The 19,457-nt window shown below is 49.4% G+C and overlaps 2 protein-coding genes across 9 annotated transcripts in view; one reads left to right on the forward strand and one right to left on the reverse strand.

Annotated features, from left to right (window-relative positions):
- Positions 1-19,457, reverse strand: part of Znf536 (zinc finger protein 536) — a 454,586-nt gene that overhangs the window by 158,498 nt on the left and 276,631 nt on the right. For all 8 annotated transcript variants that reach the window (XM_040735416.1, XM_040735410.1, XM_040735411.1 and 5 more), the window contains 2 exons: positions 16,165-16,320; positions 1,891-3,492 (listed from right to left, as the gene is read on the reverse strand). In XM_040735416.1, the coding sequence (XP_040591350.1) occupies positions 1,891-3,492; positions 16,165-16,320 (1,758 nt within the window). The remainder of the gene's footprint in view (positions 1-1,890; positions 3,493-16,164; positions 16,321-19,457) is intronic.
- The window catches only part of LOC121135971 (guanine nucleotide-binding protein G(I)/G(S)/G(O) subunit gamma-10), a 1,080-nt gene continuing 934 nt past the window's right edge, over positions 19,312-19,457 (forward strand). The window contains exon 1 of the mRNA XM_040735418.1: positions 19,312-19,457. This exon is cut by the window's right edge and continues 934 nt beyond it. Within this exon, the coding sequence (XP_040591352.1) occupies positions 19,390-19,457 (68 nt within the window). The 5' untranslated portion in view covers positions 19,312-19,389.

Consider the following 19,457-nt stretch of genomic DNA (forward strand, 5'->3'; position numbering starts at 1 on the left):
GCCCACCAAAGAGCCTTCCTACCTTGCTGGCCCAAAGGTCTTCATGTACTTCAAAAGAGAGGGGCATCCCAGGGTCTGCTGCCTAAGAAGTGTACTGGACAGTGTTTTACATATACCATGGGAATGCCATATGAGTGATATCTGGGGAGGGGTTAGAAACTCCTGCCAGCTCTGGGAAATCCCAGGGGACCCAGCACCCCCGCTTCTCCATGTTACCCCCTCCATCCAAGGTAGGATGCAAAAAGACACCGCTGGACAAGCTTCCTCAAGGCAGGCAGACTTTCTTCCACACTGATAGGAAGATGAGAAAATTAATGGGGGTAATACGCGCTCATTTCAATAATAATGAGCTTATGCGCATGCCAGGTTTTGATCCTTTCTGATGTGCATATTCCTGGCAAGAGCCATGGTCCTATGTAGGTAATTGAAAGAACTGAAAATAGACTAAAAAAAAAACCCTCAAACAACAACAACAACAACAATAATAATAATAATTATAAAAACACTGCAACCAAACTTAAAAAAAAATAAAAGAAAAAGATTTAAATACCATTCTGTTCAGAAGGGGTGGGGAACTGAACAGATATAAATCCCTTCCCTTCTTTTAAATATTGTTTTTAACAGCTTCAAGAGTAATGAATTGCACATGGTTAAAAATAGATCCGGGGTACTGGCTAATGGGGCTGTGTGAATCATTCAGTATAAGGAACCATCAATATTTTTTTGAGCTGTCATAAATCCATTTAGTGATTTCTGACGATTCAAAAAGGTATTTCTGACTGCTTGATCCACTTCTTAGTGAATTAGGGGAGTGACGGAGAAACAAAAAGAACTCTATCGATTCAGATTATAAACGGCCTAGCTTCATGCCTTCCGCTCCGTGCTGAGGGAAACAGGATGCTGGGGTTCAGAAGTGTTCCCCTGGGCCCACCCATCCCCTTTCCCTTTCTCGCTCCCTTCCACAGAAGGAGGGTGGAAAATCTCAGAACTTCATGCGTAAATTGGATGGCACACCCCGCGCTGCTTGTCTGCGGTGGGATTTCCGTGGCGGGGGTACGCAGGGAACAATAAATACACTGGGACCCTCTTTGCAGGTCAGACTTCCACACATGAACACCTGGGTGCCAAGGACGTGATGCTGACCCTCCCTGCCCAGCCCAGTATCCATTCCATCCAGCTCAGGTTTAGCATTGTGCTTTGTGGGATCTGGAATTCCTATGGGTAAGAGTATTCTTCAAGGAGGGAAAGGGGTGCTGATCCACACAAGATCAGACGGACAGACAGGCTAGACAGACAGACACAGACAGACAGAAGGCAACAACAGCAGAAGGCCAAAGTCACAGTCACAGCCATTTGATATGTCACAGGTGAGTCACAAACATCCCGAAGCCATCTCCCTAATTTAGAGAGACAGTCCCTCGCCACGGTTAGTGTGATGATTTTTAGTATCCTCTAAGTCAATAAAAGGAGCCTAGGGAAGTAGATTTGGCTTGGAAAAGAAATACACGAGTTAGGCATTTTCTTTTCTTTTTTCTTTTTTTGAATGAGTTAAAATACTGGGAAGTTTGCAAGTCACCCACTTTTGCTTTTTTAGGTGAATTTTCTTTCCCTCCTCAACTTATAGATGAAAGAGAGGAGAGCTCATACTGTTTCCTTCCCATGCCTCCGTTACAGGCATTGCACAGAAAGCTGGACCCCAAAAGTAATGAGACTTGACTTCCATGATTGTCTACACTGTATATACAGCACTTAAAACTGTTTTATTGTTTTAAGGTTCAGTCTAAAATTTACTAATGGGTACATCAACCCCATTGTTTTTTTAAATGCACAATTTAACAGTGATTTTTGGGGGGGGGGAATGAACTGAAGGAAGAGGATTCTAAAACTTACCACACAAGTCTGGCCTCTTGATACATCCAGAATTTGCTGTGCTGCTTGCAAGCCCGTTAAAGGCTGCTAAGCCATCGGCGCTGTAGGCCCTGAGGACCGACAGCATGCTCATGGGTTTCTCCAGCCCTGGGGGACCCCGCTCTGGCTTTGGCAGCCCCGCCGCCGAGGGGTCTTGGGCAGGAAGGAGGCCTGGGCTGTGCCACTGTTCCTCTGATGGCTGAGCTAAAGGTGAGACCAGTCCCTGGATGGGCTGGGAGGCGCCTGGGGGCAGCAGGCCGTCCACGCCCTCGCTGCTGCTGCTGCTGCTGCCATCCTTGCTGAGAGCAGGCAGCACCACCGGCTTGCTCATCATTTCCGGTTCGGTATCAATCTCCTCATCCTCATTGTTTTCTCCCTTGGAGGAGTCCATGTCCTCGGAGGAGGCAATATCTGAGAGGTCATCGGCCGCGTTTTTGTTTGCGGTTTCCGGGATCAGGAGTGGGGCATCATCTTCCGGGTGGGGTTTCCCAGCAGGGTTCCTGTTGGAGCAGGAGCCTGGGGCCCCGGAGCCAACCATTGCGGGGTAGACGCCAAACTGTTTGTAGAAGTCAGACGGAAAGGTACAAAAGGCGGGGTCCACGTGGCTGGGCCACTGACCGCTTTTCTGGTCTCCTAGAGTCTCTTTGGCCGGTCCTTGGGCCATCTTCTCGGGAGCAGGGTCTAGAGCGCCCACGGCGCTGGGTAGGGCCATCTCTTTGCTTGGTTGCATGGAGGGCGACCCAGAGACCTTGCTGGCCTCGCGCACCTGCTCTTTGCAGTTGACTGTCAGCCCTGCGGGGTGATCTTTGCGTTTTGCTCTGCCCAGGTGGTTGGCCTGGAGGTGAAGGGCCATAAGCTCCATGGACGACGTCGTGAACGCACAGAACAGGCAGCCGTGCCACGCGATGCTGTCTTGCACGGTCACGGAGGAGCCGGGGAGGGTGGTGGCGTCCGGCCGCACCGACAAGTCCAGGGGCTCGTACTGAGATTTCTCCGACTTGCGCTGGGAGGGCTTCCCGCCGGGCCTCTCCTCTCCACCGTCCCCAGAAGCAGCAGCAGCAGCAGCAGCAGCGTGGGCTTTCATGGAATGGGCATCGGATGGGATTTTGTCTTTTGTGTCCTTCTTCTTCAGAGAGCTGAGGACAAAGTTGTCCATGAACGCCTGCAGGGACCCTTGGAAATTCACGCCGTTGCTCACGATGCTTTGGTAAGCCCTTCCGATCTCTGAGAAGTGCGAGCTTTTGGAAGGAAGGTCGGAGCTCTTCAACGCGTCTGAGGACAGATCTGAGGACATGCCAGTGGCCTGCCCCGAGTGATCTCCGGAGGAGAGCATGCCGGGTGTCCACTGCTGAGAGGCGGGACCACCTCGGAAGTCGATTCCGGGGAGACCCTTCAAGGCCCCGCGCAGGATGTCTGGCCTCATAAACAAAGGCGCTTTGCTGGAGGTCTCATCTTTGTGCTCCGGGTTCGGGGGCTGCCCGGCTCCATTCTGCCGCTCCCGATGGTGTCGTTCTAGGTGATACTTCAGAGACGCTGACTGCGTGCCAGCGTAGTCACAGTGAGGACACTTGTAGGGTTTCTCACCTGCAAGATATCGACGGAAGAGAAAAACCAAGTGTTTATCTCATTTTTTGGTGTGCGGAACAAGGCTAGAAGGATCAACATTTGTTCTTTGAACAAAGCAGCCCAAACTAATAATTAGCTAGAGAACGACTGTTTTTTAATAGAAGAATAATTTGTGCTCTTAAGCTTTTTTAATGATTTTGTACCATTGGGGACTATTGAGGGATGACACACTATCTACACACAATTAGCTATCTTTTTCTTTATCTAACATGTGAGAACGGCTGTAGATTTAAAGGCTATGATTATGAAAATTAAGCATAATAATTTCGACCACAGTGATCATTAAAAGTAGAAGTTTAAAGAGACGGAGCATGTAACAAATGAGTGGCTTCGGATATTTTGTGTATACAAGAGCGCTAGAATTTGTTTAAATTATACACATGGAAACCATTTTTAAACCTAAAAATTCTATGGCACTGTTACGCAAGACTGAAATGAATGATTTAAGCCTTGCTCCACAGTAAATCATGGATATAATTAGCAAATGGCATTCCGCACAAGCAATTCATCATTATTTGGAGGGCACCATTCCAGACGGGCTCTGATATCTGCAGACCTACTGCATTGTCTCTAAATAAAGAACTATAAATACCGATTCTATAAAATATTAATATCATTACGGTGCAGTGTGATGGCGGGATGTAAAGACATATTGTTAAGATGAGAAGCAACCGATAAAACTTAAGAGAAAAAGGAGTAATAAAAGGCACGGAGTATATTTAGTTTCTGGATTTGAAATTAACATTATCTACTGGTCTTTGTCGAGCCTAAAATTTGTACTAATGGCAGTCCTGATGCTGAGGTAGTAAGCTGTGTAATTTACCTGTAATGGGCGCTTTCTGGAGAACAAAAATAGCTTTAGAGTGTGTTTTGGAACATATAAGATTATTTTCATGAATTAAATATTTATTGGAATCCAACACCCAACTTCTATTGTTCTTTCTGTGATGAAGAGGGAGTCCCTTAACAGATAACTTACATGCAGGGCAGAGGATGAGGGAAACGAATGTGGATTTAAACACAGTCCCCTAACTTGCAGGCAAGACTGGGTCTTTTCTAGACTTCGCACCCAGAAAGCTCTGGGGAAGGGAGGAGTAGTAATGATAGCTTTGAGCTCACCGTTCTCTGTAAAAATCTACAATAATTTCTCCTAGGAAGCTTAAGCCCTGTGCCCTCCCCTACACACACACACACACACACACACACACACACACACACACACACACACACGCCCATCCCCATCCCCTTGTCCTGTGTTCTATCTCTGAAAACATTTCGCTGCATCTAGTCTTGGGAATACCGTGCAGAGGCTCCCAACCCTCAAAGCAGAGGGTGTTTCGGGGCTTTTTGGAACAGGAACATAAACAGCCCAGGTGCTGAGAAGGAGACACCATGTGAACTGTGTGCTTGACCTAAGGGACACTCCACCTGCCACATTCAAATGAGGGCACCAAGAGCTCTCAATGCTTGCCACAAGCGGCTGAGGCCTCCTTGGCTACTTCTGTGCCCTTTGGTTCTTTTTCTCCACAGCTGTCTTGGCTGCATCAAAACTACAAGCATGGGGCTGGAGAGAGGGCCCAGCAGTTAAAGAGCACTGGGGGGGGGAGGCCTGAGTTAAGTTCCCGACATTCACATAGTGGCTCACGGTCATCTGTAACCCCAGTTCCTGATGATCCAGTGCCCTCTTCTGGCCTCCGTGGGGCATTGCGAGCACATGGTGCAGAGACGTACACAGACACACACTCGTATATGTGAAATAAAAGTCTTAAAAAAAAAAAAAACCAAAGCCCTGTAGACAGAAAGAGGCAGACTTCACATTTATAAGGGCTATTTCTCTACTTGGAGATTCAGGCACCCCAGAGGCACTGCTGCGTGGACAGGGAACCCCTGGCAGTATGATGGGACACATGTCTGGAGCCCCAGACCGGAAACCCTGGGATCCCGATTCACAAGTCAGTGCGGTCTGGGTAGGAGGGTTCAGCAAGTGGACAGCGACTGGCTCTTACTCAGCTTTGCTCAGTCGCAGGGCTGAGTCGGGCAGGTACCCGAGGTGCGCAAGCTCTTCATAAGAGCACCTGGGCGTGACGAGAGTGCATCTTGATGGAGTCTGCAGACGAGGCATGGTAGGGGAGTGCAGCTTTGACTCAGGCCTGAGGTGAGCAGGGCAGGGCCGCAGGGATGTACAGAGGACGTGTGTTTATGCTTCCCAGGACTACGCATCTGAACCGCATGCTGGGGTGTCGGTTCGCGGTTCGCCCCGTGCGAGGCAAACAGCAAGGGAGTCAGGGGAGGCACCAGTGCTGGGCCCCGAGGTCTGGGACGGGGACCAGAGGCTGGCATTTGTACAAAGCGCAGTTTGCTCACAATTCTGGCGTGCATACTTAATGTGAGGACTCTTCTTTGCAAAAAACCATCATGGAGCTGCCTGGGAGGCCTTGACAGATGTTGGCATCCGGCTCTCTGGCCCCACCCCATTTTGAACTAAAAGTACCAGCAGGGCTCTTGGTCTTTCGAAATACCTTTAGAAGCCCCTCTGCATCGCCTGTGTGTGTGGGAGCATGGTATAGCTCCCTAAGAAACGCCTCCATGGTGAGAACCATGCTGCCCCTTTGCACAGAAGACAAGCGAGTCCCCGTGAGGTGAGGTATGTGGAGAGTCTGAAGTGGAGCCTGGACACTCACGCCTCTCTGTGCTTCACGAACATGGGATCCTATCTTGGGACACCTGCTCCCTTGGCCTGTAACGTGAGATTTTGGAGCATGCGTCCCTTGAGGCTTCATTTTTATTCTCAACTCACATCAAATGTTATGCCAAGCCTCCAGAAGGGGCCAGAGACCCGAGTGTACGCGCACACCCATCCGGAAATGAGCACATTTACACACGTACATTTGAATGAATGAATCCGTGAATGAGCGTCTCCTACCTCAGAACACCCTTTGCTGGCCCTGGGAACTGGATAAGAAGACCAGACCCCTCCCTTTACTCCATGCTCTTGGGAAAGACATCTCTCTCGCGCGCTCACGCGCGCACACACACACACACACACACACACACACACACACACACACACGACCAGGACAGCATCTCTAAACTTCACAAGAGGCCTTGGTTTGCTCTGACCCAGGACAGACGAGCTATTGCTAGAAATCAACATGGTCCACTTAAATGCTGGAGTCTCATTGGGCCTAAGACTACAGAACATCTTCCTGGATCTTGTTCTTTCCTTTTAGATACTTTTTTTGTTTCTCTGTATTGTTTTGGAGGCTGTCCTGGAACTGTAGACCGGGCTGGCCTTGAACTCACAGAGACCCACCTTCTTCCGCCTCCCAAGTACTGGGATTAAAGGCATGTACCAACACCTAACCTAGATTTACTTTTATTATCTGTGTGTATGTGTGTGTGTGAGTGTAGTACAGTAGGAGACCACAGGCCGGAGGCCCAGAATCCCCTGAAACTGGAATTACAGTTTTGAGTCACCACATGGGTGCTGGGAGGGAGAACTTGGGACCTCTGAGAGCGGCAAGCAATCTTGGCCACTTAGCCATCTCTCTCGTCCCTTCCTTTGGGATTTTCAGGGGTGTTTCAGCTACGCAGGATCAGAAGGCCCTCCACCCACGCTTGCCCTCTGCGGTGTTATCTCTATCCATTCCATGACCCAGTCACTGTAATCTGACTGGGTCCTGAAGTGGGCAGCCACTTCCTGCCTCCTCCCGGCGAGTAAGTACTCCAGAGTGGCGATAGGGTAAACCTTAAAGAAAAAAAAAAAAAGCTTCTCGGCTTAGGGTTTTTTCCATAATTTTTAAGTGGCTTGAAAAACTTTGACCCGAACCCTCTGGTGGATGTGCTGATTTCTTTCCTGCTTCCTGGGCTTCCAGAGAGGGGCGTAGCCCCCGAAAGGGTGACGTTCTGGCCGGGTGGACCTAGGAGATGGCAGTGATGTGTCTCGGGGAGGGCTTAGGAACCTTGGGCTTTATGTTCCGCTGGAAGCATCCCAGCTGTTCCCCCGCACATTTCTTTCCCCCAAAGGATGCATTTGGGCGTGCTCAGGAGGCAAACTTCGCACAACATTGGCCTGAATGGAGTCGGGCAAGAAATGACGAGGAAAATCTTATCAGCAAGTTTAGCAGCTCGGAGGGATGGTCAAGATCCCTCCCTCTGTTTGGCCAGCAAGCAAATGCTGAGTCCACCTGTGCTGAATGGATTCACGGTCAAAGTCACTGCATCTGGACACTGACGGTGACAGCCCCAAGCTGCCGACATGGGCAGAATTCTGCAAGAGAAGCCAGGCAGAGGGTTTGTCCAGCTTCTCCCAATTGAGGTCTGACTCTGTTGGAGACATGGACAGTCATTCCCCGTGCAGCTGGGTGGCACTGGAAACCTCGGACCCTGTCAGCAGCTCTGTCTAGTGGAATGATTGAGTATAACTCTCCTAGGGGAATGCCTCAGACTGCCCCAGGCTTTGCTGCTGGGGGTTGTGAGTCCTCCAGCCACCTCCATGGTGTTTGGGATTATCGGTCCCTGCATCTGCTTGTACCCCTGCCTTCTGGGCCAATCAAAAGCAGTGGGGGGGGGATGAAGACTTCCACCCAGCTTTAGTCCTCTGAGAGAGTCCAAATCTCTGATTTTCTAAGATCGTCTCCTATCCAGATGCTCACATACCTACCTTTGTTTATATACCACTGTCTGACTTTAGAACTTCAGACACTCAGAGGGCCACGGTACCCTAAAAATGAGTTTACAATAGGAAGCTTGTTCAAAACCTTAGTACAAGGATGTCCAACATTAAGCTTTCCACACACTAGGGGAAGAAGGTAAGAACATTAATGACTCTCTTACAATATTTTCTAAAGGAATATAATGTAGGTCATACAATATATTTCTAGAAAGGAGAGTTCGGCTAGAAAAGACTATTTTTTTTAAAAAATCAGTTCATCATTTTGGTGGAATAATGAACACATTGGAAACATCTTAGAATTAAGTAAACTTTTGTGTAGCATGAAATATATATTCAAATTTGGAATTGCATTGATAACTTCCTCCTCATCATTAAACTATAAGCTTTTAGAAGTATGTGACTGGTTTACACTATTTTGTACCTATTTTTTTTAATACAAGGTCTCTCTGTATAGCCCATGATTGCCTTGAACTCATGTTACTCTGACCTCAGCCCCTGAGTGCTGGAATGATAGATGTACACAACTATACTCAGAATCACACACACACACACACACCTATATACATCTACATACACACACATATATATACATATATATATATACACATATATGTATATCCAGAATAAAAAACATGCCCAAATCTTTTATTTGCTTCAACAACTACTTTGCACTTCGGAATCCCACAAGAACTCTCACTTTCCTAGGGAGCTATTTTGTAACTGTTCGGGACAAGCTTCCAATAACACCTCTCCAAAATAATAAACAGATAAATACACATGTATATACAGATTCATAGTACTCTGTTTGGAAACCCCTTTATTATTCTTTTAAGAAGTGGTTTGAGTGCCTTTCCTTTTCTTTTAAATTTTTGCTAAATTTCTAAGAGGGTTTCCACTTTTAAATTGAGCAACTGAATATTCTCTAGCATTGCAACCTCTTTTGGATATTTATTTAGTCTTCTTACATGTCTTTACTTAGTTAATACCAGGAGAGATAAATACGGTGGTGCCTTTGCAGCAAAGCTCCAGTACATTAATATAAATTGTACACTAATTCCCCCAAAGCATATATACGTTGTAAACCTGAAGACTTTTCACACAGCTGCTTATTGCTAAACACTGCCTTGTCCAGAAGGGGACAATCTGTGTCTCTAATTGCTGTCACTGAAGCCGAGATTCATTATGTGACTTTCCCATTAAAATGTGAGCATTAATTTGTATAATGAAATATCACCCACTGCAGTGTTCATTAGCCATGCCCTACTGTATACGCCACATTGTTAGCTACCTAGAAACTGTAGTTAATTTCACTAATGGATATTTCCCTACTTAGTGTTTGCTAGAAAATTTATACTGTAACATTACCTCTTAAACTTTTAAGGAAATTTAAATTCAATCAATTATTTTCCACAAAAGTTTGGGATGTCATTAAAGGCAGGAAGAGCAGCCATGAGGGACGACAGAGGAACAAAATGGGCTTTTAGTTTGTCTTAGAGACACAAGAAAAAGAAAGAGGGAGACGTCTCCTTTTGGAGACATTGTTCCTCTTTCCTGTCATGGCTCAGATGGCTGTTCTAGGATGAAGGATGACAGCAGACACTCCCCCATTGGAGGAGGAGAGCAGATCGAGAGCAGCCCCATCTAATCCAACTTGTTCTGGGACAGGTGGAACTTTCTGTGTGTGTGGTGCATTACAGCAGCTGACTGACTAGCTCATGCAGCCAAAGGCAGACAGAAGCCACTGGCATCCCTAGCAGGCGGGACTCAGGACGCCACTGGGAGGGGAGAGGCGTCCTGTGAAGAGATAATCATATCCACGGGCAGTTATCTTGCCCTGCAACTTTTTTTTTTTTTGCCAGAGATTTGAGCCCCCAAGAGCCTGCAGTGGCCATTCCCCCATCCTCGTACTTCCCCATGCCCATTGAGCTGGTGAAGAAACTGAAGTGCATGGGGTCAATGAGCCCTGGCCTGGTTCCAGTCGGAGCCAGGAGGAGAGGAGAGGCCGGATGTATCGCACGGCGTCCGTGTTAGGTTACTTGGAGGTGGCATCCACACCGCGGCGTGTGAGTATAAGCCACTTCCTGCTCTCCTGCAGGCTGCGGTGTAGACAGGCTCTATCAAGGAACCATCGTTGGAGTAATTCCCTAAAGCAAGCATGAAAATTCGGGCAGTGAGTAATATCAACACATTGAGCCGACTGAGGGAAGGACGGACAGTTCAGGAAAATAGCCCACTTTAGCTTGGTACTGCAGATCGAGGGCATCAAGGCCCCTGAACCCCAGTTTCCTTTCCTACAGCAGGATGGTAGGAGGAACCCAGGTCGCCAATATGCTGGGAGACTCAGAAGCAAAACTGTGTGCAGAGCCGAGCACTGGGCCACACACACATGGGAATGCTCAGAGAGTGTACCAGAGAGTGGCTGTCCTGCTGCACAGACGGCCCACTAGCCCAGCAAGGTGACCCTACTCCCCAGATGGCTCTCCCAGATGCTCTCCTATCCCTGTGGTGGTTCTAGCACCCTTTGAGGGTTGCAAAGGAGAGCCTGTCTACACCGTAGCCTGCAGGAGAGCCGGAAGTGGCTTATACTCACACGCCGCGGTGTGGATGCCACCTCCAAGTAACCTAACACGGACGCCGTGCGATACATCCGGCCTCTCCTCTCCTCCTGGCTCCGACTGCAAAGGAGACCTCTAAGTGTGGAAGGGAACCTCTTGCCTCATGACAAAGGACACTGTGGACAAGGGCGGGGCCTCCGTGCACCCCTGGCCAGCCAGTTGCTACGTCACAGGAGCATTTCCAGGCCAAGATGGCAGTGCTGGCAGGTGTGACCCAGAGTCTGAGAGCTAGGCCACCTGACCACAGATGAGCCCGCTGCATGACTACCCCAGGCTGCCCCGTGCCCATGCACCCCTGTGGAAAGGTCCCTGCTCGGGGTTTGAGAACCAGTGTGCAAAAGCACATCACCACCAGATTAATAAACCGCCCACATAATTTGAGAGGGGAAGGAAACTAATGAGATTTATTTTTAATTAGTTGCTGAACTTTAGGGCCTCCAAGATTTTTGCAAGTGGGGTTGTTGATTACATTTTTTCTCTGTAATGGTCGTTGCGGTGGCCGCGGCTCTTTGGTCTGGATCCGCGTGCAGACAAGTCATGACAGTGAGGCTTACTTGTCCGTCTGCAGCCCACAAAGCACGGGATGATTTGCCCTCATCGCCCGCTGGGGTGGGGAGCTTCAGTGGCAAACACACGCCCTCAGATTTCTCCAGGACCCATCCAGCACGTGAAATGGATATATGTGGCCCTCCTGAGTATCTCTCTGGCACCCAGTTTCCCAAGGTGATCTTAGGGAAGGAGGCATAGAAGAGAAGGAATGGAGTCTGTGTGTACATGGCCAGTCTCAGTGGCAGCCACGTCTCCTACTGCATGTTAAGACTCGGTGCTAGCAGATGCATCTGCGGCCACTGGTGTTACACGGTCTCTTGACCAGGCGCTGCCATGGCCACATATTTAGTTAAGGAGTATTCTGGGTGTGCCCGTGAGAGTGTCTGGAGATTTTACTTGGACTCTTTAGATTTAGGGGACGGATCTCCCGTGTGTGGGGGCCTCCTCCAATCTGGTGCAGGAAGCTGGAAATTTACTCTTTCTGCCAGGCTGTCTCTGAGCTAAAGTGTCTGCCTGTCTGTCTGTCTCAGGGAATTGAATCACATTCAGATGGGAGTGTACAGTACTGGCTCTCTCCTGGGTCTCTGGAAAGCCAACTGCAGATCTTGGTACACCCCAGGCTCTGCGCTGGCATAAACCAATTTCCTATTGATTGCATATGGTGCTTGTCCCTTAATGATGTAGTCAGCTTCACCTCCATGAGGATGTCACACGGAAGGGTGAACTTACACAGACCCGGATGGCAAGAGGTCTGCCCCCTGATGGGTTCTCCATGACATCAAGAGACACGGGAAACACAAAGACACACAGGAGTGTGTCTGAAACGGCGGTAGCTCAGAATACATGAGGCCCTAAGTTCAAGCCCCACTACTGAAGGAAAAGAAACCCAATGACGCTGTTCTTTAGAGTTCTGATCGTGGCTTCCGTGTGCTGCTGGTGACAGTGCAGTGTGTCTGTTTACACTTCCATTGTCATAAAAAAAATACGTGCTCCATGCTACCATTTCACTAGTTGATGGGAATCTTCAGCTCCATTATACTTTCCTTTCCTTAGACAGAGCCCCATGCTGGCCTTGAACTCATGACATTGCCCCGGCCTTTCCACTGTAATCAGCCATCACCATACAGTCCGCCCCACAGAGATCCAGTGTGCTATGTAGACCGTACATGTGTTCTGTGTCCCCTGATTCATGCTTCCTTTCCGCTGTGCTGACTGGATCTGAATCCAAATCACAGCCCTTCAGCAACGGAAGGGAAATTGTCCAGACGTGGGTGATCGGGTCACCAAGTCCCAACCGGCCCAGGCTAGCATTTCCCAGAGCAGAAATGCCCTGATTCCCCCTTCTCCAGGTTGGATGGCAAGGATGCTGCCTTAACAGGAGCCAGACTGGGTGGAGGAGGCTCTCTGGGAGCTGAGTGAGGCCAGGGACTCCAGGGTCCTGAAGGTACCTCCTATCATCCCCCCCCCACTAATATGTTGGAATCTGGGATGGGGAGGGCCACAGAAATGTCCTAGCTACCTGCAGGCTCTCCTCAGCCCCCAGATGTTCAGAGCCGTCTGAATGCTGCTTCTACTCAGCGCCTCTCTAATAAACAGGTGTTGGGAGAAGAAGAGCAGTAATTAAGTTAATGCAGTGGAGAAAAGAAAGGAAAATGGTTTTTATCAGTCGATGTCACACGATCAAGACTTCTAATAAAGATGGAGTGGGATAGAAAAATACAGAGAATGGTCCCTCCTAGAGCCAAGCCAATTAAATCATATTCATTGCACGCTGGATTTTTAAATGCTCTCATATGTGTCTGCGTCCCTTACAGGAAGACTTTAAGAGATGGCGCTTGGAAGTGCACTCCCTTCTTTCCATGGCCGTCTGTCCTCCAGCCATGCCATTTAGAAGCATGGACAACCCAAGGGGGGGGCAGGGCAATTCACCCCCCCTCAAATGCTTGAGCCCCACATGAAATCAGGTATTAACAAAATACCTCGGTTTTGATTTTTTTTTTAATTGTGCGTGTCATGTCCTCTTTCACATTGCGGTGATGGGTGTTTACCTCGGTGATTTCTAACGTGTAACACTCTCTGTTCTATTCAGACACACAGGTGTAAATGCTTTTCAACTTCTTTGTTCTTAGATAAAAAGGAAATTGATTTTTATCTGGTTCCCATTCTGCTTTCTTTAAACCCAGCAAATGCTGCTTCCGGGGGCAGGGCGGTGAAACTGTGACGTTTCCATGGCTTCTTCCATTTTTCTCCCTACGGAGGAAGGTTCTGGAATGCTGCTGCTGCTGGCCCTGTCTCGCTTCTCTCTCTGTGTGTCCCGAACTTTGGAAGTCTGTGATGCAGAAGTTGGGGGGGGGCGGGAAGAAGCCAAAGTGTCTCAAGGTTTAAAGCCTTAGGAAGCAGCATGGACCTGGCTGCCGGCAGCTCACCAGGCCTGCAGAAGTCTCCTCAACCTGGCAACAGGGTGGGTGCGGACCCTGGAAGTCACTCTCATCTCATCCGTGTTGACAGTCATCGGGAACCTTTCCCTGACCCTTGCTGCAGGTTGTACCCTTTGCCCACAGGGAGCCACTTCTTCCGGACAAACCAGACCAGCGTGGTAAGTTCAAGTGAGCTAAAATCAGGTACGGGATACCCCTGGTCTGGTGTGTCCGCTCCCCCATGCACAGGCCAGCAGTGGCACCCCACAGATTGCTTTCATGTCCTGAAAACAATCTCAATGCCCTACAACTACCACCACCATTTAGGTACTGGGGAAGAAGACAGAAAGTGTTGATGTTGACGTGTCTGCGAGGATTCGCCAGGAGCCTGGCTCCTTTCCCTGACGCACACACCAATACTTTGCTCATTCGGTAAGTTTTTTTTCTTCCCCTGAGAACCAGGCTCTGCTACCCTCCTTGGGACGCAGCCGGACAGACAGACAAGGAGCCTTTGCTCTCATGGGACTCATACTATATATAGTCGAGGAGGGAGACGATTATAAAATGCAGAAGCTTGAGTATGCCAGGAGGGGTGTGGGATATGGAGGGGAGTGAATCAGGGGAAACATAAGGAAGTTGAGCAAGAGGCAAGGGATGCCGAGATGGAGCTCAGAGGTCCCCTCCCCTCTTAGGGAAGGCTGGTCCCCAGGAATGCAGCGCTTGGAGCCGCCATGCTGTGGTGTCTGATGGATTCTCATGGCTCCTAGACGAGGGATGGCATTCCCTATGGACTTGCCCCCGCCCATGCCGCCTTACACAGAGCATAACAAGAAAAGGGTCGCTTCCCTGCTCCAGCATTCTCACATGCAAATTCACTGTGCCCCTGTAGCTGGGGAGGTCGCTCAGCCTTAGTAAAGGCGCTTGCTGCTAAGCCGGAGGACCTGGGTTCAATCCCTGGGAACCACACGGCAGGAGAGAACCGGCTCCAGCAGGTGTCCTCTGATTTCCTTCCACATACATGCATGCTGTGGGTGTACATACATGCTAAATGAGTGTAAGAAAAGCAGCTTCAGTACCCACCCACACCCCTGCCAGTGTGTAAGGGACTCTTTCAGGAACTGGGTTGCAGCAAAGCTTTTTGGGAGATCGGCGGGTCTCACTGCACAGTCTTAAAACGCCCCTCTGATATGGCTTGGATGTGCACAGTCTTGTCCCCGCACAGTCTCGGGTACCCCAGGCTGATGGCGCTGTTCTGGAGGGTTGCAGAGCCTTTGGGACGTAAGGCTTTAGCTGGCTCACGTGGGAGTGGACCTGCTTCTGACTGAGGCTCTCGGTTTCCTGCCTGCGGAGGTGGGAGCAAGCTCTCCCTTCCGCCAGACAGAGCTGTCTGCTTATTGTGACTCCCTTTCCAGGAGGGGCTGTATCCTTCGAACCAGGAGCCAAAATCAAGTCTCTCCCCCTTTATATTTATTCTGCTTTGGCAATGAGATAAGTAACTAGCATGCGACCCTTGATGGCTCCCGAGAGACACGTTCCGAGGCTGGTTTGGTGGGGCTGTGACTATGCTCACCGTGCCCAGGTTACTGGTGAGGAAGTAGTCACCTATCTCCTGGGTTATTTGTGGTGTCAGATTTTGGGGCACCAGATAAGAAACCAGCGGGGGGAGGGAGGGGGAGATAAGCTCCTCATTTTTTGATACACACAAGACTTGTATACACTCGCAGTTTCTGCCCATCCATGAGCAGAGTTATTGATTCCGTGGGAAATAGAACACAATTATTTTTGAAAATAGATGGCATATTTGTCTATCTTCTGCAGCAGCTCATACTCCAATAGATAAAGTGTCAGGGGGAAAAAATAAAAGAAAATGGAGGTGTCCATGACTCAGATAGATTTTATATATATATTGGCAATTCACACGCAAGTAGCAGAAAGGCTAAAAGGAACAGTTGCCGGGGAACAAGGCAGAGATCTAAAAGGATGGCCTCGCTGCAAGAAACTAGTGATCTAGGCCAGAGGAATGGCCAGAGTGGCCCCACAGTCATTTCTCTGTTTGCCTGGGAACACCTCTGGGTTTCTCTTGGGGCAACACCATGGTAAACTTTCCTAGGTCCCACATAGACAGGACGGCTCTACCTGTTCAGCCCCAAGGCTGGGCCAGGGACCAGTCTGTCTCTCAGAATGGTTGGTCTGTTTTTACTTTGCTGCCGACCTAAAAGCAATGGAGCCATCTGACTACGAACTAAATCTCCAGTCCGGGGTAAGACCTGTCTTTTCTTTAAACTGCTTGAAAACTGCACCGCACGGTGTTTTGTGGTGCATGCGGCTGTGGACTGGTGCCCCTGGCACTCGGACACACCTAGATCTCTCTCACCTGTGTGTATCCTCAGGTGGACCTTAAGGTGGTGGGAAGTCCGGAAAGTCTTCCCACAGTACGGGCAGTCCTTCATGGCCGAGCCCAGGTTCCTGTCTCGAAGCAGCGCCTGCTGCTGGACGCCGCCGGCGGTTCTCCCGGCCTCCTCGCCGATGTCTGCAGCGGATGAGAAATATTCTCACATCACTTCAGCACATGTCAGAAGTTGTTCGCACCAAAACTGCTAACACCACACAAAGTTAAACATGTCAATACTACACCTGTCTATTTCATTCTTTGAATCTGACAGAATGCTGACAATTCATGTATTTTCTTGTTATTCTCTTAAATTATTTCATCTCTCCTATCATCATTTTAAGCAGCATATGGTACCTTTATATTGAACTGAATTAAACAAGAGAAGAAACAGCTGTGTCAGCAGCTGGTTTGATTTCTTCTTTTTGCTTAGTTCCTATTAAATACTTTTTTTTCTAAAAGTTTAAAAATGTGGGCACTGGTGGAATTCGATTAATTTGTAATATAGGCTAGCTGGAAAGTTCACTCTAGGATCAAAAACAAAAACAAAAAATCACATTTGCAGTTTAGCCCAGTCACAGAGAGGGCCGGGAAGTGTCTCAGCTGACTCCCCGAGACAGGCAGACACCCAGCTATTTTGGAACAGGAAAGAAAATTATCCCAAACCGGCGGCTGCTTGCTTGTACACTTGTATCCACCCCTGACTGGTGCAACTGCATGGGAGGAAGAAGAGGAAAATGGATGGAGATGCAGTTCCACAATTAGCCCATGATAAACACACAGTGACACATCCAAAGTCATGTGCGGAAGCTCAGCTTCCCAACTCCCATAAACTCTGAGCACTGCGTTTAAATCTCCATGCCGCGACTTGAGAAGCCCCTCCGTAAAGTATCAATACAAATTTTTCCATCTTGCCATTATTTGTTGTGTAGCCCAAACCATTAGAAAGAAAGTGGAATAAAATTTACATACGGCTGCCTTTTGCACGGAAATGATAGGATATGATGGTAAATAAAACTGGGAGCATCTAGTGTTTCGGGGTGTGTTATTGCAATACCCGGGACCTACATCTACAGAGCCGGGCAGTCCTTGAGCATCTGTGCCTTTGAGGAAGGGAGGCAAGAGAACCCTCTCAAGACTCACTTCTCCCCCCAAATCTCTGGCCTCCCCGCAGGCCTCCTCACCCAGCAGAGGCCTCCCTAGCCTCCCATCCGAGGCTGGAAGGGTCTCGGCCAGGGCCTCCAGCCGGCCCTCCAGGCCTCGTGGTAAACCCCACTAGGAAAACAAGGGAACCTTCTGAGATAATGAGCAGATCTGTGAGTTCTGCTGAGCTGAGAATAAATAAGATTTGTACCTTCCAAGCGATAGAAAATGCAAATTGCTTTTATTCTGCAACATCCATTGCTGGTGTTCCCTGCTAATGGCCGAAAGGGACAGACTTATAGACCATGAACGAGACGAAGGCAAACACACTTAATTCTTATTTGGATGTTGGCTCCCGGCAACCGTGCAAGCGCCCTGGCTGGGAACATCCTTCCCACACTTGGACCATGTGTGAGCAGATCACCACCCCAGAAAAGTACATTGAAGGACTCCTTCCAATCCGATTTGCCCCCAACTCTCCCTGTCCACTGTTGGAAGACCCATACGGGGTGTACAATTACTCAGAGGGTTTTTAACTCATGAGTTTTACAAATGGGAGGATTAGGCTTATCCAGATCCAGAACTCTTACCCAACGCGGGCCCTCCTCACACTGAGCACCCGATTTATAGACATTCCAACAAATGTGAGAAGCACTCGGAGACCACCGATGGGTGAGGATGAAAGCTCAGGTAGTGTGGCAAAGCTGGGTCACACGGGCCCCACACACACTGTCTCCCTGGGGGGTCATTCGTGAACTGTAGGCTGAGTCTCCCCAGGGTTTCCCTTTTGCTATGGTGGGGAAGGAGCAATGTATACTAGGTAACAACACCTCTAGCTCTTAATTCCATTTTGTTTTGTTTGAGACTTGTTTTTATTTTCAATGCTACATGCATGTGAAGATCAGAAGAGGTTAAGTGATGCCTTGGATCTAGAGTTAAGGGCAGCAACGGGCTGCCTGCCATGGGTGCTGGGAACCAAACTTAGGTCCTCTGCAAGAGCAGTATGTGCTTTTAACTACTGAGCCGTCTCTCCAAACCTAGGTTTTATTCCCTCCCTCCTTCCTTCTCTCTTCCTTTCTTCTTTTGAGACAGAATCTCACAATGTAGCTCCGTCTGGCCTTGAACTCACAATCCTCCAGGCCTGAAATACTGCACACAGTCCACATGACTTTGAGCAGCTCAAACGGCGGGCGTCTCCCTGTGCTCGTCCCTGCACCCCCACCTTTCCCAATCCACAACATCTGCCCATCTCAATCTCCAGACTTACTTTTCCTGGGATCTTTGGGTCAGTTTAAGAAATGATGAGTGGACTAAGACTCTGCTGAGTGCCACCTGGAGACGAGTCGAGACACCCTGAGTGCCCTGAGCTAGGTCTGGAGGCCAGCAGCCACCTTTTTTTAAATCACAGGCACCACTTGAGTGGCAGGCTGGAGTCAGGCAGGTGCGGGCCTCTAGTAGCGGATCCCTTCAAGCTCTCTTTCCCGCCATCTACCCCAGCGGCGTTTTTTTCCAGCAATGAATGCGCCAGTGTGCAGGCATACCATGGCAGTCGAGGAAGAGAAGCTGTGTTCGTGGTGAGGAAGGGCCTGTTTCTGCGGGGAGCTTTTGGTGAGGACTCCCTCGGACTGTTCTAGATGAATACGGGGAGAGGTGACGCCCCACTCTGGAAGGCTTTACAGAAGTTGTGGTGACCTTTGCCTGCCTACGCGTCACTCTAAGTGATGGCCCGTATCTGTTTCCCTTTTTATCTTTCTATCGTGGGTATGTGTGGTCCAATAAAAGGAATAAATTTGTAAGATAAACAGCTTTCTTTGCAGATTTAAGAGTTTAATTTTCGGAACTTGTTTTTTTCTTGGAAATCCTCCCGGGGTCCTTCCCTTGGCAGCGCAGGCGCCACCTAGGTTTGTTCTGAGGCAGCGGCGATCCGGGCGGCTCAGAGCTCGGGACCCCCAGCGCCCGGACAGCAGGGCGGGCGCGGCTGCTTCCCCCGCCCCGGGACGACGCCCCTGCTCCGCGGAGGTTCCGCCCAGCCGAGCCCGCTGCGCGCAGCCTTCGCCGCCGGCCGCCATGTCTTCAGGGGCGAGCGTCAGCGCCCTGCAGCGCCTGGTGGAGCAGCTCAAGCTGGAGGCCGGCGT

The sequence above is a fragment of the Mesocricetus auratus genome, unplaced genomic scaffold, assembly GCF_017639785.1.
Source record: "Mesocricetus auratus isolate SY011 unplaced genomic scaffold, BCM_Maur_2.0 Super-Scaffold_100046, whole genome shotgun sequence".
Classification (NCBI taxonomy): Eukaryota; Metazoa; Chordata; class Mammalia; order Rodentia; family Cricetidae; genus Mesocricetus; species Mesocricetus auratus.